The following is a 26,745-nucleotide window of genomic DNA, read 5'->3' as shown; positions in this document are numbered from 1 at the left end:
CTCCCGTTGCTTGGTCCCAGCTCCTGCCAACCTAGCAGTTCGAAAGCACATCAAAATGCAAGTAGAAAAATAGGAACCGCTACAGCGGGAAGGTAAACGGCGTTTCCATGTGCTGCTCTGGTTTGCCAGAAGCGGCTTTGTCATGCTGGCCACATGACCTGGAAGCTATACACCGGCTCCCTCGGCCAATAATGCGAGATGAGCACGCAACCCCAGAGTCGGTCACGACTGGACCTAATGGTCAGGGGCCCCTTTACCTTTACCTATTTTCTTTTTCTTCTTCTGTTTTGTATTTCCTAAATGTTTTTTTGTCTGAGAAAATCTTAATAAATATATATATTAAAAAAATAAAAATAAGAGCTATTCCTTTTGTTTCTAGTTGCTTCTGTCCATATGCCCTGCTGCCACCCAGTTTCTAATCCATTTGTAGACACCTCTCTCAATGGAAGCCAGGCTGGGCCTGTTGTTCTTGGGTCCTGGACACATTTGATCTGGGGTCATCTCAGCTTCCCAGTTATTTTGATGTGCATGGTGTCTATCCATGGCTCACTACATCAGGTGTATTACTTGAGAAACACAGAAGGAAGCACAGTGAGAAGACGACTTTCAAGGTCGAGCTATCCATATATGGTGCAGACCTCTCTGCCAATAACATGCCTAAACTAGGGTTGCCGTATTTCAAAAAGTGAAAATCCAGACACAAAAGTTGTTAAGCTTCTTTTTTTAAAAAGTTTGGGCCAAAGTTGTTGAGCTTGGGGGGTGCCATACATCCGGATTTCCCCGGACATTTAAGCGTTTTCTGCCCGGGCGCTGTTTCCAATAGCCAAATCCCGGCTATGTCTGGGAAATTTCAGGTGTATTGCAGCCCCAACATCCACCAAATGCAACACACAGATGCACATGCACACAGAGACAAGAATAAGTAGAGGAAACCAAAATTTAATAAATTAATCTTATTTATTATCTTAATGCTCACTGATTCCAGTTAATAAATGGAGGTTAGAAAATTAAAAATGCTGCATAGGTGAGGATTAAAACCATCTGAACAGCAGAGAAAAATCAACAACAGAATTTCCACTGCTTGTATTTGTGGCATAAATTTGTTCATAGTGAAATGATGTATGCCGGCAGCTGTACCCTTTCCACAAACTGGAGGGTACTTTTCCAGGGTGGTGCCAAGTGCTTGGCGAAGCATTTTAAGGCACAGATTTTGGAACAATGCTTTCACAAGCTTCTTAAAAATTAGCTTGCTCTCCTAGCAGCCAGGTAGAGGAATGGTAGAAGTTGACCCAGAGCATACAAATTCTTATTGAAGTCTACCTCAAGACGTTAAGCACCTGATGTTGGTATATTTGGTCCAGCGCAACCTTAGAAGCACAGTCCCCAAGAAAAGTCTCCTGTGCAAACCCACAGAAATTAATGGGGGCTTCATTTCGGCTGGTTCAGCACAGGTAAACTTCTGCCCCCCCCGGCACCTTAGAGATGGAATAACTGTTGTGACTTGTGCTGTGTGTGTGTGTGTGTGTGTGTTGGGGGCAGGGGAAGATTCAGCATCAGAGAACAAGTAAGGAAGTAATAGCATCAGTGCAGAGAACCTTGCAAACAGAATGCTGAACCCTTGACAACTTGTTGTAAGCACTGTATCATCAGAATCTGTGTGCAGGGGGGGCGGGAGAGAAGCAACTGTTCTTCTGCGGTTGGTCCTTAAGGTGAATCAAAGATACAAGCCACACGGAAACCCGCCTGGGCCATTCTCACAGGTGCATCTTAATTTCGCTATGAGTAACCACAGAGGAATGGGACACATTGATTTCCCACGTTCAGCAGCAATGTGGCGCTCACAACACAAGATCTTCACACCTGGGGCCTTGCTGTCACAGTTTGCCATGCACACAAGGTGTGTGTTTTTTTTGGGGGGGGGAAGAGGGGCATGAGCCTGATCCAGCAAGCTCTTCTTATGTTCACATGTGACACATGACATGATCAGTGAGTGCTCATGACTTTTAGGAAGCCATAATCGACACTGCTGCATTCAATATTACGACCGACGTACAACAGATTATTGCAATATTGTGCTGGAATGATGCAATTTTCCCCCTTAAGAGGGATGCTGCTTCAAGGAGAGGTGCCTGGGTTCAGAACGGCAGCCGACACCTGTCGGGCTAGTTCTTGTGAAAGGTAACTGGGTCTGCCCCGCCCACCCCCAACAACCTCACAGTTTGCTTTGAACTAGTTCTGCTCAGGCCTTTTTGTGTCAACCTCTTTACTTTTGAGCTCTCGGAACAAAACAGCCAAGAGTGTCATGGTTATGCCCAAGTGAAGAGAGTTATGAAGCCTTGTTTTGCTAAGGACAGCGTTCTGAGGACCTTGGTATGAAGGAATGTCAAGTTCTACCCCAACCTGGTAGAGTGGAAACACCTTTTCTCCAAACACTGTCTTCCAGTATTTACTGCTGCCGTCCAAGCATGGACAATCCTCCGTTTTCAGTGCCTCGCTTGATGCAGTTTCCTCCTCTATGCATTCGGCCTATTTCATTCTCCCAACATACTTCTATAAAAGAACCAGGAGCCATTGGGCAAAGTGGCAGAACGGTTTCCATTCATCCCTTCTCTCTTCTTCTAAAGTCTCCCTCCTACAGAACCAGGCCCCTCTACACTGGAGTCAATGGTGCACATTTTTCCTTCCAACTGATAGACATACGGCTGAATTAGGACAATGAGCTGTTTAGACACACTGTTGCAGTCTAAGCCCGCAGCCACAAAGACCAGGCAGCCCCTGATCCAGCTATATCTCTCTTTGCTCCACACTCACCCATGTGAGCCAAAGGATATCCCTGTGCTTCACACACAGAGAGTTTAAACTATACATTTCAAACCATGTTAAATGCCCAGAGAGTCCATCCCCAAAACTGAGGTGGTTGTTGTTCTCCAGTTGCTCATTCTGTTCAGGGTGGCCCAAGATGATGGAAGAAAAAAACCAAAACCAAATGCTCCAGTTGTGTAGATCCAGGGCTGTCTGCCTGGGCCAAGGGGATGGTCAGAAGCAGTTCCTATGGCTACTGGCTTCTAAGGGCATTAGAAGGGAGAGTTTCCAGTGTGGTCCAGAAGTACTTAAGAGTCTCTGCGTTCCTGACCAAGTACGGCCCCGTCCTCAACATCCTCATGCTGCCTTGCGAGACACGGAGCGGCAGACAGCTCGGTAGAAGCCCCGGGTGATGCGATACATCCAGACCATGTTGAGTACTTCCAAGGCTAGGCTGGGCCCAATCCAGGCTAGCTGTACACCCAGGCCCAGGCGCTCGTACTCGGGAGTCCCATACCAGGAGTAGACTTGCATGTAATAGCTGGGGATGACGGCAATCCGCACCACAAAGAAGACCACCGTCATGGCCAGGCCGTTGGCCAAGACGACCCAGGAAGTGCGTGGCCAGCCAGCTGCATCCAGAAACCACCTGAGGCAAGGCAAAAGGATTGTGTCAAATGTACACACACACACCACCCAGGGGGGCTGCCTTGGAAGATGCCACCCCTTCCTTCCACCTCTTTGAATAAAGCAAAACCACAAGTCATCCAAAGGATTATTCCAGACCTCTAGTGAGGTATGGGGAACCAAGAATTCAGCAGCATTAAATCAGCCATGGTTCTCCCAGATAGAACGATATAGCCATTTTCTCAGCAATTTCTTGAAAAGTAAGCTTTGAACGGGGTCAGTGCTATGAATTCAAGGGGGTGCCCTCTGCATCCCCCGTTAAGCTTCACTGGTTGGTGGAACACAGGGCCACCTATGGTAATTCCTCCAGGATTAAGGGATCGGGGTGAGCTGAGCTTCCTTAGTGGTGGCCACCCAAAGATGTTGACTGTGGAATAATAAAATATAATAATAATAATAATAATATGTTATTATTTATACCCCGCCCATCTGGCTGGGTTTCCCCAGCCACTCTGGGCAGCTCCCAACAGAATATTAAAAACACGATAAAACATCAAACATTAAAAACTTCCCTAAAAGGGGCTGCCTTCAGATGTCTTCTAAAAATCAGAGAGTTATTTATTTCCTTGACATCTGACGGGAGGGTGTTCCACAGGGCAGGCGCCACTACCGAGAAGGCCCTCTGCCTGGTTCCCTGTAACCTCACTTCTCGCAAAGAGGGAACCACCAGAAGGCCCTCGGAGCTGGACCTCAGTGTCTGGGCTGAACGATGGGGGTGGAGACGCTCCTTCAGGTATATTGGGCCAAGGCCATTTAGGAAGTGAGAGGCTTTACTGTGGCTCCTTGTGAGGGGCCTGGAGAACAGCTGCTTTCCACAAGCCTGTTCCTTTTGCTATGAAAAGGATATGCAGACCCACATTATCGAATGGATTTGTGAAGGGTTGTGAAGAAGCTCCTGAAAGCATAAAAACCCTTGACTTACTCCATTAGAAAACTCACCGCAGGTTCACGAAGGGCGTGGAGAGTTCTGAGAGGAGACGGAAATTGGCAAAGTAGGGCAGAACCCCACGGCTCTGTGGGGACAGAAAGATAAGCCCTGAGATGCTGGCCTCACTGCTCCCCAAGACAGCGCCAAAGGCCTCGCTTTTTCCAGTGCCAGAAGATTTAGGCAGCTCTCAGGTACCAAGCAGAGAGCCCGACCTCCCTTTCTCACAACAGCAAGGAAGCCAAGCAGAGAAAGTGTTAGAGAGCAACACAGCAGAATACCAGTACGGCCAGACTCCTTGGTGCCACCCACGCCATGGTCGCTGTGCTTTTCCATCCTGAATGATGCAAAACCATTTTAATGTCCATCCACCCAACAGGACCCTGCCAAACCTGTGCATATCTATGCCAATAGAAGCTGGTCCGCAATACCCGCTTCTTTGATTTGTGTGTTCCAAATACGTGAACTGTACCAGTTCAGCAACACAACTACGTAATACGTAAGCAACTTTACTGGGCTGGGTTGCGAATCCCTCCGAGCAAGTCCCTTACAAATGCCTGATTGCATGTCAGAAGACAGGCGCAATCTCATGGGTCCTTTCCCTGCTCAATCCCCCTTGAAATGAATTGAGAATTTTAGGGACCTCTGTTGCAGGAGGGTTATTGCTCTAGCTGACTCCATTTGCTATGAATGAAGGAGCAGGCTGGGCTGTGACCACAGGAGAACGACCACAGGGGATTCAAGAGTTAATGCTTTCAGGAAAGAGAAAGAGCTAGAAAGGGCAAGGTAATCCGCAGTGGGGGCAGGAGTCCTTAGATGTGGGCTGAAGTTATATTAACCTGGGGTGATTGGTGCTGGGGCCTGACCACCCTCTAAACCCATTTACTAGTAACACAATCTCTGCTATTGATTGTAAAAAATCTCAATTTCATTTAGCAGGACTAGCTTCCAAGTATGACAAGATTGCAGCATCCATGAGAGATTTCTTCCCACTGAATTCACAGAAGTTGCTTCCATGTAAGTGTGCAAAGGACTGCTGTTATGTTAACCTCAAGGCTCAATGTGATGCCAGCATTTCCTTATCGTTTTCTAGCCAGATAAACATTCCCTTGAATCGAACATGTGATTGTTTTGTTTTAACGGCTTTTAACGGTTTTAATTTTAGGCTTTATAATTGTTTGTTCTACTGTACAGTTATATTTTAAGTAAGGATGTTTCAATGTTATTGTGCATTTTAAATATGGACTGATTTTATAGTTGCAAAGTGCTTAGAAGCCATTTTGACATATAAGCAGCATGTAAATAAATGCCTATCTAGAAGGCAGCCTATGTTATAATGGCTATTTTGCAGACGAGGTAAGGAGTATTGAGGAAACGCTACTTGCTCCAAGGTTGCTAAATCAATCAATGGCTGAGCAGGACAAGCACAGCTTGGAAGCACAAATGGATTCCTCTTGAACAGGACTCTCCACCTCCTCATCCAACATACGACAGGCACCCAGTGTCTGCACTTTCCGGAAACAGTTGAAAATATTTCTGCTCTGGCTTTATCAGCTGAATTAACAGGTCTTCCCCACGAGTGTTAAGACTTCTTGTTTTAAATGTCCTTGTTTTCAGGCCCGCCTCTAGGTGTAGTCCCAGTGGCGCGGGGCGCCAGGGCGCTGAGCCGGCAGGGTGCTGTGCGCTGCGAGGGCGCTGGAGCGATCTCTGCGCCTCAGCGCCAGGGCGCCCGACCTGCTCAAGACGGCCCTGGTTGTTTTTGAGTTTTTCATTATTTCATGTGTAAATTACCTTGCATAGCTGTCAACCCCCCGGATTTGAAGATAAGATAAGGAATTCTATGGGGTTGTCAACTCCCGGATATGAAAGTAAGGGCGCTGAATAAGGGAATTTCCTGCAAAAAAGGGGAAAGTTGATAGCACTGACCTTAAGACTGTGTTTAGGAAGCTGATTAATAAATTAACTATGGTGGTGGTGGTTATTTCTGGCAAGGGGGAAATAATTCCACCATTTCACAAAGAGCTTAGTGATGGAATAAAGTTAGCAACCCAGATAAAAAACTTTCACCTTCCCCCTCCTCTTTAATGTGACCTACCAATGCTGCTTCTCATTATGCTTTTAAAATGTCTGTCCCACTCCCTTCCTAGCATATCTTGTTCTTTTCAACAACCAAGGATGAATAACTTGTAGTCCTCCAGATGTTGATGGACTCTGGTTGCCCTTAGTCCCGCCCAGCTTGACTGAAGGTCAGGAATTATGGGAGTTGTAGTTCAGTGACATCTGGAGGGCCACAGGTTTGCCATTCCTGTTCTAGACTACTATGGAGCCACAGGCAGAGACTGTCTTTATACTTTATACTACTTCATTTCCATACAACACCTTTTTAAGGCTGCAATCCTAAACACACAAATTAGCGGGTCAATCTTATTTAACTTAATGGGACTTATTTCTGAGTAATCATGCTTATGGTTGCTTCCCATGGTATGTGCCCTCTGTCTCTCTCTCTCTTAAAAAAAACACCTTTTAAAAGTTCCTGGAGCATGGAAATGAAAAGTAAATCAGGAGTTCTCAGACATATGGAAGCTCTATTTCTCAGCCAACTGATCATTGGAAGCGGAGAGGGAAATATTTCAATCTGTGCTATGCTAATTCTCTTTATTTTCCCTAGTCCCGATTTCAGACCATGTCCGTTTTTGCCCTGATGACAGCCGGTTTTTGTGGGTTGGGATGGAGCGATGCAGCACCACTGAAAGCTGTAGAAGAGCAGAGTGAAGCAAAGGGATAGATGAAGAATGGGTTGTTGTTTTGTTTTTAAGAAAAAGAAAGAAGAATGAAGAATAAGAGGAAACCTCTCCCCCTCCCTCCTCCCCAATAGCTAAAGGACTCTGGAACTAACCAACACGTATCCATAAGCGTATAGCGCTGCCAAGTGGTGGCAAACGAAAAGGGAATCTCCCAATGTCCTCCAGTACCGTACTAGCAGCAACAGATCTAGAATTCAGAACACAACACACAACATACACACAAGGAAGGTTTACTGGGAGATGAGCAGGCAGGGAACAAGGTTCAAGCATGGCTAGTAACACAGCAAAGGCTGACATGTTTCCACCCCTGGCCCCGTGATTCTTCTTTTAACAGCCAACCTGCAGGCAGAGATTTAAAAGGTGAAGATTTAAATGGGGTAGGGGAAAAAAGGTTTAAAAGGTAAAGGACCCCTGGGCAGTTAAGTCCAATCAAAGGTGACTATGGGGTTGTGGCGCTCATCTCACTTTCAGGCAAGGAAGTCGGCATTTGTCTGACACCGTGACGGAAGCCAGAGCGGACAGGAACGCCGTTTACCTTCCCACCACAGCGGTACCGGTGTGGTTTCGAACTACTAGGTTGGCAGGAGCTGGGACAGAGCAATGGGAGCTCACCCCGTCGTGGGGATTCGAACCCACCAGCTAGTAGATTTATGTCCATCTGCCAGCAGTGGCACAGGAGTGTGTTGGCAGTCTGGGCCATAGCTGCCAGGTTCCGGCCTGAGAAATAAGGGACTGGACCGGAAGTAGCAGACTGGAAGTAGTGCTGTCGCCATTTTGGAACTGGGCGGAGCATGCTTAAAAGTTACTTTTGATGCTGCTCCGCCCAGTTCCAAAATGGCTGCCGCGCCAGAATAAACCGGGGAAAAACAAAAAAATCCATTTTTTCGGCTGGGAACAACTGGAAAAACGGGGGTTTCCCGGGGAATACAGGAGACTTGGCAGCTATAGTCTGGGCCCCAATGTCAACTACTCAGTAGCATCCAACAATACAACCGTGGTTTTTTTTTTTTAAAAAAATTGCACACACAAAAACCATTACAGTATCTTTATATTGAGACATTTACCTCTCTTCCCTCCTCCTTCACACATTTCCTACCACTGAGGAAATCTAGAAACCTTATATAGTCCCCATCACATCGTAATAATCCTTTGAAATATAGAGGGTGTTTCAGCTTTCTTCCAGAAAGTGTGGATCCCAGTATTTGGGATGAGCTTTCTTCATCCAGAACAACTCCAAGAACTTTGCGTCCTCCCCACTGTATTCTCCTCTGCCCTGCGGGCCTGCTTCAATCTGAAGCACAGTTTTCCAGCAGCTTTGCCTTTTCTTTAATGACCTTGACAAAAATTGGAATGTGAATTTCCACAAATTAAGCCTCTCAGAACTCCATAAACAACATATTGGTTGGTTTTGCTGTTTTTGTTTTAATTGGCTAACAAAACCCATTCCCACTGCATCTACCAAATGTTGTTGTTGTTGTTGTTGTTGTTGTTGTTGTTGTTGTTGTTGTTGTTGTTGTTGTTGTTGTTATACCAAATTTGGATAATTTTGGTTATTTAGAAAATTATAAATAATTTTATTATTTATACCCCGCCCATCTGGCTGGGTTTCCCCAGCCACTCTGGACGGCTTCTAGCAGAATATAAAAACATAATGAAATGCCAAACATCAAAAAACCTTTCCGTTAAAATGTTTAAAAATTGGGTTATTGGGTTAAATACATATTTCATCTCAATATACACATTTCTAAATATATGTTATCCTAAAAGAAACATTTTTAATATGTTGTGGCATGTTTCTAGGTAAGGACTGAAACCAAAACTCAGAGAAGTGCAAAATCAGAAAGATTGTTGAATTCTGATCTGGTCTGGGAAGTGTGGATTAGGTCTGCAATGGAATTGAGAGATTGAGGTTGAATCCTGACAAGACAGAAATTCTGTTTGTGGGGGACAGGAGGCGAGCAGGTGTGGAGGACTCCCTGGTCCTGAATGGTGTAACTGTGCCCCTGAAGGACAAGGTGCGCAGCCTGGGAGTCATTTTGGACTCACAGCTGTCCGTGGAGGCGCAGGTCAATTCTGTGTCCAGGGCAGCTGTCTACCAGCTCCATCTGGTACGCAGGCTGAGACCCTACCTGCCCATGGACTGTCTCGCCAGAGTGGTGCATGCTCTAGTTATCTCCCGCTTGGACTACTGCAATGCGCTATAAGTGGGGCTACCTTTAAAGGTGACCCGGAAACTACAACTAATCCAGAATGCGGCAACTAGACTGGTGACTGGGAGCGGCCGCCAAGACCACATAACACCGGTCATGAAAGATCTACATTGGCTCCCAGTATGTTTCTGAGCACAGTTCAAAGTGTTGGTGCTGACCTTTAAAGTCCTAAATGGCCTCGGTCCAGTATACCTGAAGGAGCGTCTCCACCCTCATCGTTCTGCCCAGACACTGAGGTCCAGTACCGAGGGCCTTCTGGCGGTTCCTTCGTTGCGAGAAGCCAAGTTGCAGGGAACCAGGCAGAGGGCCTTCTCGGTGGTGGCGCCCGCCCTGTGGAACGCCCTCCCATCAGATGTCAAAGAAAAAAACAGCTACCAGATTTTTAGAAGACATCTGAAGGCAGCCCTGTTTAGGGAGGCTTTTAATGTTTAAGAGATTATTTTATTCCATTTTTCTGTTGTAAGCCACCCAGAGTGGCTGGGGAAACCCAGCCAGATGGGCGGGGTATAAATAATAATAATAATAATAATAATAATAATAATAATAATAATAATAATAATTATTATTATTATTATTATTAGTGTTATTGGATTGAAATAACTTGTGATTTCCAGAGTTTTGTCTGAGGGCACATGAGGCCATCATTCACTTCCTGGATGAGAGATCACTTGGGAACTGCATGTTTGCCACCTTGGGAACAAGGATATGGATGCAAGTAAGTAAGTAAGTAAATAAAAACTTTACCAATGGGTAACTGAGAAGAGTGAGAGTGAATTGATGGAGGATGCAAGAGACTCCCTGGCAGAAGAAGCAGGGCTTCAAATTCACTTCTCACAGAACTAAATCGCCGGATGAAATTCACCAACTGGCAGCAAAAAAGAAAGTGCTCTGCTGTACATCACAAGTGATTGTGTACTTTTTTTTTTTAAAAAAAGTTATTTAGACACCTTTTATTCCACTTTTGTACCTAAAAGCTGCTCAAAATGACTTACAGTGAAGCTATAGATAACCACAATAAATAAAAACAATAGATAAACAGCACAACAACAAAACAGGAAACATAAAACAAGCAGACAGGGCAGCAGATAACACACACCAGTATGTTTTTTCAGCTGCAAAGCTTTTCTTCTTTCTGGGCAGTCCAAACTTCCCCTTCACTGTGAGATGGGAGGTGGGGAAGCACAAGCTCCTGTGTTTTGTTTTAGGGTGATTCTTTGGGGCCCAATCTACTGGGAATGCCTCAGTATAGAAGCACCTTTCCTGTTCACTTGAATGGGTCTTGGGTCAGGGCGAGATACATAGCTGCCAAGTCTCCCGTTTTCCCTAGGAAAACCCCTTTTTTACTTACCTTTTCCCGGTGGTCCCCCGTATCACTTCGTCTCCCGTTTTTCTCCGTTATTTTCTCCTGCCGGCGGCCATTTTTTTCTTTCCAATTTGCCCTTCTATGGGCACCCAAAATGGCCGCCGCCAGCTTCAAAAGTCGCATCTACGCATGTCCGGAAGTGCACAGACGTGACTTCCGGTGTTGGCGGCAGCCATTTTTGGTGCCCATAGATGGGCGGAGTGACACCGGAAGTTGCGTCGGCACACTTCCTGACATGCGTACAAGCAACTTTCGAAGCCGGCGGCGGCCATTTTGGGTGCCCATAGAAGGGCAAAGCGACACCGGAAGTTACATCGACGCAACTTCCGGTGTCAAATGGCTGCCGGTCCCGGATTCTGCAGTCCGGAACTTGGAAGGTAAGGCCAGATATCCCCAGTGGCATCTGATGGCAGCAGGCCAAGGAACAGAAAGGCAAACTTTGGCTGTGCTGAGAGGAAAGGCAAGCTTCCCCAGAAAACTTCTGCTACCAGCCTTGGGCCTTTCTAGCCTGCCCAGTGAAATGGGGGACAGGATACTTACCATACAGCAAGTATCCAGACGTGACAGCTATGTTCAGCTTGACGAGCCAAGGGTCTCCCCTGCAAAGGATGAAAGAGAGGGGAAATGATAAGAGGTGAGGGATCTGCTTCTGGGAGGTGAATCTACCCTACTTCGAATAGGTGCCAGTTTCTTTCTTTCTTTCTTTCTTTCTTTCTTTCTTTCTTTCTTTCTTTCTTTCTTTCTTTCTTTCTTTCATTCTCATATGCAAGAAGCACCACCTGGTGTTAGATGAAAAAGACCTCTCTGACTCAGTAAGAGAGGCTGGGCAAAAATTGACGGTCCACTACAATGCACTCTGGGTCTATCCAGATCAGCAGTCTTTCATACCGCCTGCTTGCAGAAAAAAGACACCAGGCCCTTGCTTTGCTCCATATCACCATGAAACATCTTCAGGTCTTTCTTTCTTTCTTTCTTTCTTTCTTTCTTTCTTTCTTTCTTTCTTTCTTTCTTTCTTTCTTTCTTTCTTTCCACACTTTTATATTTTACATGTTTGGTTTAGACTACTGATGACAAACAACTAACTGGGAGGGGTAACCTATGACCCTCGATACCAGGGGTTGCCAACTTGTGCCTGAAAAGGCTTTCACTGGTGCCCCAGACTTTGAGCTTTCATTTTTTTTAAAGAAGAAACTAAGTCTCCAGTCCTACCTCCCACCCCAACTTGAAGAAAGTTATGAGGAAAAATGTGCAGGCACCACCTCAGAAATTTCATTCAAATAAGAATGAATGCCGTGCAGCTACCTTCAATATTTTCCCTGGTACTGAGGAATGCTCCCTGTTCCATGAACAGCAACAGCATCTCTCTCTCTCTCCCTCTCCCTGTGTAAAACCTGTATTGTGCGAACTCCACAATCAAGACTAGTAGGACATAGGTGACTTCCCATGGAAAGTGTAAGGTTGTTAGGGGTGACTTTATCTTTAACACTGAGGTCCTTCTCTGAGGGCCTTCTGCTGGTTCCTTCACTGTGAGAAGCGAAGTTACAGGGAACCAGGAAGAGGGCCTTCTCGGTGGTGGCGCCCGCCCTGTGGAACGCCCTCCCATCAGATGTCAAGGAAATAAACAACTATCTGACTTTTAGAAAACATCTGAAGGCAGCCCTATTTTGGGAAGTTTTTACGGCTTGATGTTTTTATTATGTTTTTAGATATGCTGTAAGCCGCCCAGAGGGGCTGGGGAAACCCAGCCAGATGGGCAGGGTATTATTATTATCATTATTATTATTATTAACAACAACGTGTTATGCTATGCTCCCCATGGCAGCCATTTTGTATTACGGCAAATCCTCTCCCCACAGCAGCTATTTTCTGTCTGGGACACCCAGAGCTCTCACTGTTCCAAAAAGGATGGTGACCAGTGCTCTATATAGTGTCGCGCTACAGCATTTCCCCTCATCCCTCACCATCTGCCATGCTGGCAAGTACTGATGGGACTTGCAGTCCATCAACTTCTGGAGGGGCATAGGATCCCCATCTCTAGAAGAAAGGGAGGCTGTTTCTCCAGCAGTCTCCCCCCCATTCTTTCTTGTTGAAACTGTGTAAAACACACCCATGGGTCTTTAAGATGTCCCCTCACAGATTACAACTGACCGAAAGGATTGGTGTAAACTAGACAATAGGAGCTAGTTGCTTCTGTAGGAGACAGAACAAAAAAAGAGAGAAGTTGTAACAAGGTAGGAACAAAACCTGGTCTTTCCCCCAACCTTGATGTTGGTGACTGTGGTTGCGCAACCCTCAGGTTGAGGGCTGGTCTGGGTAACAGCCTTATATTACCACAAGGACATACACAGCTAATATCCTACATGTAGCTGGTGAATCTAAGACGGGTTGTACATAAGGTAACAGTGGGCTGCGTGCTCCAAGATGGTGAAGTCGACTAGTCAGGGTCATGTGTGTGTTGGTGGGAAAGGAACAGAGACCGAAATGCCTGCGGAGCTTTATTTAGGGACTCACTTAGCCAGCCCTGCTGAGGAGCAATGTGAGGCTGGAAAAAAGGCATGGAAATGTGCATTGCAAGCAGAGTGGGAGGGAGGAAGGGAGGAAGGGGATATGGCTTAGGCAGCAACATAAACACCTCTTTAGGCCCATTGCCAGCCCTGGCCCAGAAGCTGTGCCCCCGCCCCCTCCTGCAATCCCAAATCTCAAGGAACACAAGGGGCTATTCTTCCCCGAGACAAAACAACCCTTCATGCCTTCCTAGCACAATGTGTCCCATCAAGCTCACATGCACCAGTTCTTCCTCCTTCTCTCTCTCTCTCTCTCTCTCCGGGGAGGGCAGACTTGACAAATCTACACATGCCAGCCTGGACAGCAAAGCGGTCAGAGGAAGCGTGCAAGCAAGCCAGGAGGGCCTTTCCTTCTTACCAGATAGGGTTGGCATTTACAGCATCGTCAAACCAAAGGATGCAGAGGCAGAAGAGCCCGACTATCACAGCATGGAGGGTGGACACACATCTAGGCAGGAGGATAGGACAGGGTTACCCCATGACTGCAGTGCTCGTGTCACTCTTCCCCCCCCCCCTACATGCGCACTCATGTACACATTCACATCTCTTTCCTGCAAAGCAAGCGATGCTCCAAGGCTTCTCATATGCTAAGGAGTGGGGGTTCAGGGCCGTCTTACCCATAGGCACTAGGGATGCAGGGCACCTGGGCGTCAGGCTTTCAGGGGCACCTGGCCAAGAGTCCGGAGCCCAAGAGTTGAGTCTGGGGAAGAGCCCACCCGTCGGTCAGAGCGCCACGGCGGGCCCTTCTGCTGTGGGCGGCTCTATGCCGCGAGTTCGGGGGCGACCGAGCCAGCAAGATGCTGAGGCGGCCGGCTGGCTCCGCCCTCCTGTGCGACTGGGACTGGGGAACTGGGGGGTGGATCTTTGCACCCCGGCGTCGCATATGCTTAAGACGGGGGGGGGGGGTTCTTCCACTGAACTGGCTGAGAGTGTGAGACAGAGCTGCAGGACTCTTTCCATCCCCTCCCCCCACCACTTAAGACACTATACCTGGAATTCCATTCGTTCTGCTTGACTGATGGAAGGGTGGAATATCTGGAACTCAGCGACAAAGATAACTGTGGGCTGACAGCGGAGAAGAAGAATTGGAAGGCCACAAAACTGCCAGCCACAATACAGTAGCCCAGGCGGGTAGAGTCCTCCATTGGTTCCCAGCAACACCTGCAAGAAGACAAATGTGTATGGGTGTGTGTGGAAAGCGGGGGGGGGGGGGGAGATGCAAAACAGAGATGGGGGACCCTACAAATTCACTAGAATCATGTGTTTGGAGGAAATAATATCTGTACTTGGCCCTGCAGTTGATTTTTCTGAAGTGACAATAGCTTTGACCATGATCTTGACACTGAATAAAAGTTTATTAAGTATAGTAGTCACAGAATCATAGAATTGTAAAGAAAAGGTAAAGGACCCCTGGACATTTAAGTCCAGTCAAAGGCGACTATGGGGTTGCGGCACTCATTTCGCTTTCAGGCCAAGGGAGCCGGCGTTTGTCCACAGACAGCTTTCCAGGTCATGTGGCCAGCATGACTAAGCCGCTTCTGGTGCAAAAGGACACCATGACGGAATCCGGAATGCATGGAAACACTGTTTACCTTCCTGCCACAGAATTGGAAGGGACCCTAAGGATCATCTAGTCCAACCCCCTGCAATGCAGGAATATGCAGCTGTCCCCATAAGGGGATCAAACCTGCAACCTTAGCATTATTAGCACCTCACCAACTGAGCCATCCAGGATTAACTGACCTATCCAGGAGTCTGCCGAGGCCCAGTAAATTGTCAAATGGTTTGCCAAAAAAGAAAGAAAGAAAAAAGGTTTGAGAACTGCTACACCAGGGGTAGCAGAGGAAGTCTTTTTGGTCTCAAAACTGCATAGCAAAAGGCACTGAACTGCTGCCTGGGTTGAGACTAGTAAATGGTTGATTACACACAGCCCAGTCTCTCCAGTTTACTCTGCCATAGGCAATATTGCAAATAACTCATAGTCTCAAACTTTGAAGGACTGCAACTTCTGTCCCACTCGTTGATTGATGCAGCCACAGATATGGAGCCGGTCCTAGATAGTCCCATGGATCTGCAATTTTTGTGAATTGCAAGGCTGGAACATTTGGTTATATGCTTTGCTATGGCACATATATTCCCACTGTAAGAACAGGGTGGGAGTGCCCACTACTGGGCTGACAATTCACTGCATGGACCAAGCGGTGGTGGTGGGGAAGAAGAAGTTCAGTCTCTGATATATGGGGCAAAGTTAGGCTTGGCCAGTGCGTCATAACACCATAAGGATCAAGCGGCTGCATATGGTGTAGCTTAGGAGGCATCGGGCGTGTTATCTAAAGGAATTGCAAGTATGCCAAAGGGATAAGCTTCACTCAATCTCCCACAGGGGTTCATGTACCCAGGACAATCTAAGCAGCAAGTGAGAGGCGAAACTTTCAAAGGTGGGAAGATGCCCTGGAGACCCCCCACATAGAGAATATAGGTAAGCTAGCTGGTGACGTCCAATTGGACGACAGGTTCAAAATGCTGGCAGAAAGAAGTAAAAGGGGAATCAGGCAAGACAAGAGGGATCTGTAAGAATAATGAGATTAAGAATACCAGGGAAGAAAAGAGCCCCTAAAATGTAAAGGAGGAAGATCCGGGGGGAAATGGGTGGAGAGAAGGAAAGCAGGATATTTCTTAATATCCAAAATGCAGAGTTTTGGTGGGAAGAACGTAAAAATAGAGAAGAACAGTAATTTTGGTTAGCAAGAATCAGCCACGATAAAATGCACAGAAAACAAACCTGTTGTGTCGAGAGCAGCTGGCAAGGGTCAGGAGACTTCCTGAGCTGCGCAAGAACAGGAGCAGATGAAGTGAAATACTGTACAGTGTAGAAGTGAGCTTGGGCTTAGGATCAGTGGGATGAAGGGAGCTAAGAGAGGGAGGAGCGAAGGAGTGAAGCACAGAGGAGGCTGAAAAACTGAAGGAAGAGGTAAAGGAAAGGAAAGGAAAGGAAAGGAAAGGAAAGGAAAGGAGAGAGGAAGGCGGGGATAAGAGGCAAAAGGTTCCAGAACTGACTGAATAAGAGAGAGGAGAAGGCTGATGGAGAGGTGGAAGAAAGTTGCCTCCAGACTGCTACTTAGCAGAAAAGGGTCAAATACATACTGGAAATTTAGGTTTGCATAATTAAAGTGGATTAAAGCACTGTCACAACAAATCCACTTGTAAAAAACAGCAGCAAACACACAGGCTTCGTGCAGTTAGGAAATGGGTGGCAAAATGCGCTAAAAAGTGTGTGTTCGTGACTGACAGATGGGAAGACCTTTGTGCTAACAGATCTGGGTGAATGCTTGATAAATAGCTGGCATTATACAACACCAGTGTAAGTAAATCGGATTGAATGCTCAATAAAAAGATTGCCTGAAGCGGCCCTTCTTTTCACAAGATCAAGAGTGTCACAATGCAGGGAGAAATTGACCAAAGGTAGCTGCTGAAGGAAGTTGTGTGGAAAGAATCTGGGGGTACCAGGCTGGGTGGTCAACATGAATGTAGAAACTCCCAAGAAAGGAGAGAGACAGGAGTATTATCAGAGACGAAAAAGTGATTCCCTCAGAACTAGAGAGAAATGAGGAGACAGGACTAAGGGGTCAGCAGACAATAGCTTCAAGAGGATGGGAGTAAATAATGAATTTTCACGGAAGGAAAGTTTAGCCAGTTAAGAGGCAGAGGAGCGGCCTGATGGCTACTACGGTAAGTGCCCTCCAGTAGCTGAAAGCAATAACTTGTTTTACCATCTCTGGCCAGGCTGTTAAATCAAGCTTGGTAGCAGAGAGACAAATCTTATCAGATAAGAGCAACTTTTTAGAGAACACGCTGCCCCACCACACCAACTTGTCTGTCTCAGAACCCACATTCCTTCCAAAGGAATCTAGAGCACATGATCGGTCCATGCACAGCGCAAGCCAGGTATTTGCAATCGCACAGCTATTTCTTATCAACTGAAAAGTCAGCCAATATTCCCCTGCAGCTCCACACAGCAGAATTAAATTGGTAGTGTGGTAGTCATGTTGTCCTTCCAAAAAGCATGCCCATCAAATAATAAGGGCAAGAGTGTTCCTCTCAATGGATTGCCCAGGTCTCCCGGTCTCCTAGCCGGCTCCTACATTTGGCAGTTCTCTATAGCTTGGTGTCAGACCACTAGTTTGCCTAGTCCAGTCCACTACTTTTCTCTCCAAGGTAAAGTGGCACCTCTGGTTAAGAACTTAATTCATTCCGGAAGTCTGTTCTTAACTTGAAACTGTTCTTAACCTGAGACACCACTTTAGCTAATGGGGGCTCCTGCTGCCGCTGCACCGCTGGAGCACGATTTCTGTTCTCATCCTGAAGCAAAGTTTTTAACCCGAGGTATTATTTCTGGGTTAGCGGAGTCTGTAACCTGAAGCGTTTGTAACCTGAAGCGTTTGTAACCCGAGGTACCACTGTATTGGGATCTTTCCCAACTCTGCTATTGGAGCTCCTTTAAGTGGAGGTGTACAAAATGCTGCCCTAAACAAAGATGCCCCCATCTGGGAATCAAATAGGCTGTGGCACTGAAAACGTACGTGTGTGTGTGTGCGTGCGCAAGCAAGCAAGCAAGTTGGTAAAATTCCAGCCGTGTTTGCCATTTTAACCAGGGGTGAGGAATTCCCCTGCTGGGTGGTTTGTAATATGGCACATATAATGCAGAGAGGCACCCCAAATCATATGGAAACTACAGCCTATAGGAAGAACATTTCATGTGAATGAATTATGAGTGTCAGAGAGGACAGTCCTGAGCTTGATAAACTAATGGTCTGACTAAGGCAGCTCCCTATGTTCATATAGTAAGTGTATTTGAGAACAACAAAATACTTGCCAGGTGTTCAAAAACATATGTTCATGTTGGAAACCAGAGGAACATGAAACTGCCTTGAAACCAACATGTGTGTTGCAGCATGAGGAAATGGGCATCTGCTCTTCACTGGCAGACTTACAATGGGTGCAGGATTTCTAAACACACACACACCCATGTCCTCATATGCAGAGGTCACACAACTGCACCTGGTGTCTGCAAAGTTCTCTCAAGGGCATCTTGCACAGAGATCTGGATGCAGAGCAGAAATGTGCTTGGCTGGCTTTATTTCTATGTTTGCTGGTCTGGCCTGGCCTGAATTGTTTGATCAAGGTGCATCCTGTTCAAAGCCCAGATTCCAGGAAGGAGTTGTAAAGGCCTGCCACAGGACAGGGCAGCTGGAGATTAAGGCTGCAACCATGTGCACATTTAAACAGTGACTACTCAGAAGTCCCATTGATTTCATTGACATTTATTCCCATACTAGAGGATTGCACCCTTAAAGGTAAAGGTAAAGGGGGGCCCTGACCATTAGGTCCAGTCGTGACCGACTCTGGGCTTGCAGCGCTCATCTCGCTTTATTGGCCGAGGGAGCCGGCGTACAGCTTCCAGGTCATGTGGCCAGCATGACAAAGCTGCTTCTGGTGAACCAGAGCAGCACACAGAAACGCCTTTTAGCTTCCCGCTGTAGCGGTACTTATTTATCCACTTGCACTTTGACGTACTTTTGAACTGCTAGGTTGGCAGGAGCTGGGACCCAGCAACGGGAGCTCACCCCGTCGTGGGGATTCGAACCGCCAACCTTCTGATCGGCAAGCCCTAGGCTCTGTGGTTTAACCCACAGCGCCACCCGTGCCCTTACCTGTTAGCAACTCTCATTTAATTCAGTGGGGTTGACTTCTGAATAAACAGACCCAGGATTAGCTAGTACAGTTACTTTACGACAAATTTGTGAGTGTGATAACAAGAAAAAACAACCCTGAACTGGTTCTAAAACAGTGCAACAAGGTGTGCTGTTGACTACCCAACACATGTCTGTTCAACCTTTCTGACTGCCCCCTCATTGAAAAAAAGTCAAGCAAGACCAACAGCTTCTCTAGGAAATCTGTTCTGAACCGAACCCAAACCAACCTCCTTGTGATTCATGGCCATTGCTGCTGTTCACATAGGGAATGGCTATTCCCTCTCTTCTTTCCGAAATTCTTTAAAATATTTCTGAACGAAACAGCCTAATCTTGCCCTCTTAATCTTCTTTCCTCTGGGCTAAACATTCAGAGCGCCTTTGGTCCTTCTTCCATAGCAGCGCTGGCATCAAGGGTGGACACCTTCAGAGGCTCATGCCAGGGCCAAGGCTTCACTGCCATTCCCTGCTGCTGTTGCTCCTTCTTGCTGCCCATTCCCCTGCCCTCATTGAGTGAATAGGCAGTGGCGGACGGACAGAAGTAGTAGTAGCAACAGCAGCAGCAACCACCTCCATTCAGCTTGCCTTCCTCCTCTGGCTTGCTGTGTTGAAGAAGACACAAAGGAAGAGGACAAATGAATGGGTACTTGCAGCAACTACCAGGTGGCTCCACTCAGGAACATCTCGCTCAAGGGCCCCTCAAAACCTGAAGCTGCCACTCTTCCATAGGATTTGTCTTCTCACTCAATTACTCTCAAAATGCTCTCTTGCAAGATGTGCATCTTCCACCTGTGGTTCTCTGACCTGAAGACTCCTCCCAGTCAGTTTATGGGTCATACCAGAAGTGGCACTGGAGTTCCAAGGTTAGCATGCTCAAAATTTTCTTTAACAAAAAGCAGCTGGAGGAGTGCTAATCCAGAGTAAGGACCACAGGGGAAAGGGGTACAACCTTCTGAACGTCATTCGACCTAAATGGATAAACGTACAGGCACACAGGAGAACTGCTCTGCAGCAAAGAGCACACACTTAGTGTGCAAAATGTCCTTGCTTTAATCTCTGGCATCTGAAAGCACAGCTGAAGTGATGGTAGGGCTTCATATAAGGCAGTTTCTTAGCTACTAATTTGCCAGCATCCTCCTGCTTTGAGTTGTGTCGCCAGCACGGAATTTTGCAATAGATTTATTCCGCTTCCCAAATGATTGCAATTAAGGCTCCTGTTCATACAAGCTGACGTCCACCACCTACGCATCTCCCAAAAGGTTTTGCGGTTTTGTCTCTTTACCCGACATCTTCTGTGTGCAAAACACGTCTTCTACCACTAAGCCATGTCCCCTTCTAGTAGGAGGTATCTATACCCCTGAATTTGAGCGGAGGAAATTGGTGTAGTGCTATGGCAATCATTCCATCAAGAGAAGCTTTTTCAGCTTGCCGTACGAAACTATCCTCACTTTTAGCTCTGTGTGCTGTTTTTTTGGGGGGGGGGTGTTTCCTGACACACACACCCCAAGCCAATTTAGAGGAGGGCAGGGGGAGAAGAGGAGAGAAAGCCCCACTGTGCCAGCAGAAGTTCTTGCATGAGCTTCCACCACTAGTTAACAGTGTTTCTCAAACTTGGGTCTCCAGCTGTTGTTGAACTACAACTCCCATCATGCCTAGCTAGCAGGACCAGTGGTCAGGGATGACGGGAGTTGTAGTCCAACAACCATTTAAGCAAGTGTGACACTAGTCAAGCCCAAGGGATACGACAGGGCCATTCTTATGCATATTATACCACACATGCAGGTCCCTATGCCCTGGGGTGGTTTTGCTGTGATCTATTGAGATGAGGAGCCATGCAGTTCCAAGAGACAGGTGGGATTGCGAGCATGGCTCTATGCCATATCCAAGCCCACATGCCTTCCAGCTGCTGTTCAGGTGTGCCATAAACCCCTGCATTAAGATTTTGTCAGGTGAGGGCCTGCTCTGCATACCACCTTCCCATGAAATAAAATCTAGTTTTAACTGAAGTACTGGTCTAACAACTACTTAATTGTGTAAACTGCTGCTGGTTTTTTTTGTTTTAATCTGTTTTATCTGAATTGCTCAGCTCAGCCATGTACTGTTCCTAGATTGCCGTTGGTTTTTTTTTTTAATGGTTTGCTTTCAGTTATATTTTATGGTTTAAAATGTTTACGTAAGCCACTGTGGGAGAGCTTTGCCATCAAAGGCGGCAGGCAGTATATAGATATTGCAACAGAAATAAATAAATAAAAGCAAATAGCACCTATTTTTGCTATGGCACTTCAACTGAGGAATTTCCGCCTTCAGTACCATGGCACATGCCAAGCTCTCTAGTCAAAGAATCACAGGAAGCAGGATTGGGGGAAACTCACGTGCAAGGTTTCAGAGAGCTGCTGCCAATCAAGGTAGAATTCTTAGCATTATAAACAACGGCCTGACTCGGCAGAAAGTAATTTTTTTATGTTCTTGGACACATCACAGTACCTATCACCTAATAACCTTTGGAATTTCTTCCAGTCTTCCAGGTCTCAGATGAATGTTTTAACCCGTGCGATGAGCCTTCATATGTACACGTCAACAGGTCGGCTTAAATTTGCTCAATCGTTGACATACAGTCCAGTTCTGTGCATGCCAACCCAGAAGTAAATCCCACTGAATTAAAAGGCTCTTATTCCCAGGAAAGTGTTCTAGGACCACAGCTTAAAGAAATGTCCAAAGTCCGTTTCGGGGTCTAACAACTTTGGGTAAAATCATAAAAAAGCTCAACAACCTCAATCCTTTGGTCGGCCCCCACGGCCCTTCACTTCATCAAATCTGGCCCTCTTTGGAAAAAAAGTTCGGACACAACTTAAAGCTAAATAAGTAGGCTTTACGCCTACACATGCTGCTGGCTGTTACAAAGCAAGTGATCTCAGACTTATTTACATTTCCAAAGGATTCCACGTACCGTACCGTATACAGTGGTACCTCGGTTTATGAACACAATTGGTTCCGGAAGTCTGTTCATAAACTGAAGCGTTCATAAACTGAAGCGAACTTTCCCATTGAAAGTAATGGAAAGTTAATTAATCCGTTCCAGACGGTCTGTGGAGTAAGCGTTCATAAACTGAAGCAAACTTTCCCATTGAAAGTAATGGAAAGTGGATTAATCCGTTCCAGACGGGTCCGCGGAGTACTTAAACTGAAGCGTTCATAAACTGAAGCATGGGTGTAATTGGTTCCGGAAGTCTGTTCATAAACTGAAGCGTTCATAAACTGAAGCAAACTTTCCCATTGAAAGTAATGGAAAATGAATTAATCCGTTCCAGATGGGTCTGCGGCGTTCATAAACTGAAAATTCATAAACCGATGTGTTCATAAACCGAGGTTCCACTGTATAGGGGAAAGCATGTTCAGCCATACAGCTACAGCAGTAAAGTTATTTTTTCTAGAGAATATGCTCCCTGTGCCTCTATACCAGTACTTTACCAGCTGCACTGGCTCCCGGTGGAGTACAGGATCAGGTTTAAGGTGCTGGTTTTGACCTTTAAAGCCCTATGCGGCTTAGGACCCTCGTACCTGCGGGACCGCCTCTCCTGGTATGCCCCACGGAGGACCTTAAGGTCCACAAATAACAACATTCCGGAGATTCCGAGCCATAAAAGGTGGTTAGATTGGTCTCGACTAGGGCCAGGGCCTTTTCAGTACTGGCCCCGACTTGGTGGAACGCTCTTTCACAGGAGACCAGGGTCCTGCGGGATTTGTCATCTTTCCGCAGGACCTGCAAGACAGAGCTGTTCCGCCTGGCCTTTGGGTTGGATTCAGTCTGACCCGTGTTAGGCTGCATTTTAAATTTTAATATTGTATTTTAATCTGTATTTTAATTAATTGTTTTCTTTCTTTTATGTCTTATTGTGATTTTATTGGTGTTAGCCGCCCTGAGCCCGGTTTTGACTGGGGAGGGCGGGGTATAAATAAAAATTTATTGTTGTTGTTATTATTATTATTATTATTATCATACAACTTTACTTGCTGGATTGCTCTGTTAAGGATGCTCTGAAACACACATGCAGGCAAAACATACTCAGGGCTTCTCCGTCCTCTTTGAGGCTACGGTTCCCTTTGCCATGAGACGCGTCTCCCTCTTGCCACGTATTTGCCATAGTAATTCACCCCCAAGGTCCCAGTTTACCAGAAAGGTCGAGGCGCCAATTCTCCGGCTTCTATTCATTCAAACGGGATGGGGAGGTAGGAGATATTATCGCGGAACCAGAGAAATATGCCCCTGGGCCGGTGAAAGATCGTTAACTGCACTCCCTAAGAAGAGTGTGCTGGATCGGGCCAATGGCCCACCTAATCCAGCATCCTGTTCTCACAGTGGCCGACCAGATGCCCATTATGGGAAACCAGCGAACAGGATCCGAATACGAGAGACCCTTCCCGCGGTTTCCAGCAACTGGCATTCAGAAGCACATCTGCCCGTGTGCCTCCAGCAGCTGCGGAGGAGGCGGAGCACACAGCCCCCCCCCCCAAGTTGCCACCGTGGCCACCGGTAGCCCTCGACAGCCTTCTCCTCCACAGAAATGCACAGCATATCTCTGCAACGCTTTGGCTTCCTTGCGCAATAGCGAGAGAACAAAATGTCCTTCGCTTTAGGGGAAAGGGGACTCTGCTTCAGCCTGTATTCCCCGCTAAACGCTGCCCATTCGAAGCAAGACCTTGGCGACGCCTCACCCCCAAAGCAGGACGGTTGGCGACGGACAGAGCCTCTCCAAAAGTAGGCTCTGCTCCTGCCCCGCCGCGGTGAACAGCTCGCGGGACCCACCTGACACCCAGCCGAGCCCCTCCAGCTCCCGCTTGCCCGACGTCCGAGCTTCAGTCCAGCCGCTTGGGGTTCCCCGCCTGCCGGGGTCTCGCGCCTCAGCCTCCAGCGCCGCCGCCGCCACGCGCAAAGGCGCACGCACCTCCCTCCGGCCGCGCCTGCTGCTTTGCGCAGAGCTACCGAGACGGCCGCGACGCGACCGGGGCCCCAGGCAGGCGACACTCCCCCCCCGGCTCCTCCTCCTCCAGCCGGACCACAGGAGGCCAGCGCCGCCCCCCATCCCCGGCCTTCTCCAATCGGCGGCCTCCGTGCCGCCCTCGCTCCCGCCCAGATCCGCCCCGCAGACGCCGCGAAGGGGCGTGGGAAGCGCGCAGACCAAAGCGAGCGGGGGCGCGAGGTCGTTGCACCCGGCCCGGGCGCATGGTGCCACGAACCCGGAGAGAAACCCGCTCCGAGGCCAGCCTAGTCAGTCAGCTGAGGCTGGTGGTGTTTTATTTTACTTTACCCGCAAATAAGCCTCTCCACGCAGCTTGTTACTAGTAAATCCACAGCATACCAATTATTATTATTTTTATATTTTATTTATACTTCTCAGGTTTATACATTTCACTAATTTTACAATCATTTGAACATTTCAAAACTTGACTTCCTCCCCCCCCCTTTCTGCGGTTCCTTAAATTTATTTTTAATATCTTCTGCATATTCAAGTTAATTTGCTCACTTATTCATCTATGTACTTTAACTATACTCTTTTCAAACTGCCAGTAATCCTGCCAATGTTATCTGCTTACAATTTATCTGTATTCAATAAACCATTTCCATTCTTTTATATCAAAAGGTGTGTTATCTTGATTTCTTATTCTTTTAGTAAGTTTTGCCATTTCTGCATATTCCATTAGTTTTATATCCATTCTTCCTTTACTGGGACTTCTGCTTCTTTCTGTTTTGGGGCAAGTAACATTCTTGCCTCTGTACATGAATAAGTTTATATACAGTTTTGGTAGTTCTGTCCCTATAATTCCCAAAAGGAAGGCTTTGGGTTTGTTTTTCAAATGATAATATGATATATACAGTAATGAATTGAAATGATAGATAATGAATGGGAAAGGATGTTTAAAATAGCACAAGTAGCAATTTTAAGGAACGGGCTTGCATTGCGTTGCCCTCTGCTCATACATAGACTCCCTCCGGGATTTATCTGTCTATTTATTTACATACTGTACTAAATAACCTTTCCACCAAGAAGCTCAAGGTGGCAGACATAGTCCCTCTCCTGCTCCTCCCCATTTTATCCTCAAGGCAACCCTGTGAAGTAGTTCGGGCTGAGAAGTGAGTTACAGGCCCAAGGTCACCCAGGAAGCTTCCCTGGGGCTGAGCAGATTTGAACCCGGGTCTCTCTCCCAGGTCCTAGTCCAACACTACACTGGCTCACCACACTGGCTGTCGTGGGGAATTTTATTATATACAGTATGCAGATTTATCAATTGTCAGAACATGCTGACAAAGTGGGCCCCTACTCCATGGAAGTTTGTGTCATTAAAACATGCTTATATTTCAAGGTGAAAGTTTAAGGCACGGGTGTCAAACACAAGGCCCGGGGGCCAAATCCGGCCCGCCAGACCTCATCATGTGGCCCGCCGAGCGCCCCAGCCAGCGCGCCCCAGCAGCGGGACCTTGCTGCTGAAGCGCCGCGCCGACAAACAGCTGGGGCCGGGGGGGGGGGTAGAAAGGCGGCCGGAGCAGCGCCGCACGGAGAGTCCTGAGCCTCTGCGACGCAGCAGTGCTCTGTAGCACTTTGAATCCTCCTCCTCCTGCCATGGCTCGGCGCCTGGAAACGGCTGCTGCTGCTGCTGAAGCACAGACAAAGCACCCAGCAGCGCGCGTGGAGGAGGAGGATGATTCAAAGTGCTACAGAGCACTGCTGCGTCCCAGAGGCTCAGGACTCTCTGCAGGGCGCTGCCGGGCACCGACCCGGCAAGCCGCCTCCTCCTCCTCCTCTTGCCTCACCTCCTCCTCCTCCTGCTGCGGCTCAGCCTCACGAACGTGCAACTCTGAGGCTTTACGCACTTCTCCTAAAACGGACACCCGCTGCCTCACGCTGCACGGGAAATGCTTTTTGCCCCTGGGTCCCTTCGCGCTCTTTTCTGGCGCTGAATCAAGGCGGCGACCCCCCCTTCCCTTTCTTTCTTCCTCTCTCTTGTTCTTATTCTTTCTTTCCCTCTCCTTCCTTCCTTCTTTATCTCTGTCTTCTCTCCCTCTTTCTTTTTCTTTCCTTCTTTATTCCTTCTTTCCTACTCGTCTTTCTCTCACCTCTTTCCTTCCTCTCTCCCTCCTGCTCCCTCTTTTCTTCCTTCCTTCCTTCCTTCCTTCCTTCCTTCCTTCCTTCCGTCCTTCCGTCCTTCCCATCTTTCTTCCTCTCCCTCATTCTTATTCTTTCTTTCCCTCTACTTCCTTCCTTCTTTCTCCCTTTCCGTCTTCTCTCCCTCTTTCGTTTTCTTTCTTTCCTTCCTTCCTTCCTTCCTCTCTCCCTCCCACTCCCTCTTTTCCTCCTTCCTTCCTTCCTTCCTCCCTCACCTCCCTCCCTCCCTCCCCTCCCCTCCCTCTCCCTCTCCTCAGAAACATAGGATGCTGCTTTATACTTCTGGCCCTTAAACCCTGGAACCAGGAGAGCAGCTCCAGTGAGTCAACCTCAGCCAGTCCCTTTGGTGAAGGGTGGTGGCTCACTGGCAGAACATCTGTCCTGCATCCAGAAGGACCCCAGCATCTCCAGGTACTAGTAGCTCTGCAAAGGTCCTGCATGAAACCCTAGCGAGCCTCCACCACCCAGTGCAGTTACCAA

The 26,745-nt window shown here is 47.4% G+C and overlaps 1 protein-coding gene across 1 annotated transcript; it reads right to left on the bottom strand.

The window, feature by feature from the left end:
• Nucleotides 1–287: 287 nt before the first annotated feature.
• On the bottom strand, nucleotides 288–24,113 carry LOC118097880 (TLC domain-containing protein 4). The gene is made up of 7 exons (XM_035141170.2): nucleotides 23,910–24,113; nucleotides 14,346–14,516; nucleotides 13,714–13,803; nucleotides 11,332–11,390; nucleotides 7,311–7,405; nucleotides 4,429–4,502; nucleotides 288–3,451 (listed from the first exon to the last, which is right to left on the bottom strand). The coding sequence occupies exons 2-7, from the start codon at nucleotides 14,498–14,500 to the stop codon at nucleotides 3,160–3,162; spliced, it is 765 nt and encodes a 254-aa protein (XP_034997061.1). The 5' UTR covers nucleotides 14,501–14,516; nucleotides 23,910–24,113; the 3' UTR covers nucleotides 288–3,159.
• Nucleotides 24,114–26,745: the final 2,632 nt, after the last annotated feature.

The sequence above is a fragment of the Zootoca vivipara genome, chromosome 16 (genome assembly GCF_963506605.1).
Source record: "Zootoca vivipara chromosome 16, rZooViv1.1, whole genome shotgun sequence".
Taxonomy (NCBI): domain Eukaryota; kingdom Metazoa; phylum Chordata; class Lepidosauria; order Squamata; family Lacertidae; genus Zootoca; species Zootoca vivipara.
This window is presented reverse-complemented; position numbering and strand designations above follow the sequence as displayed.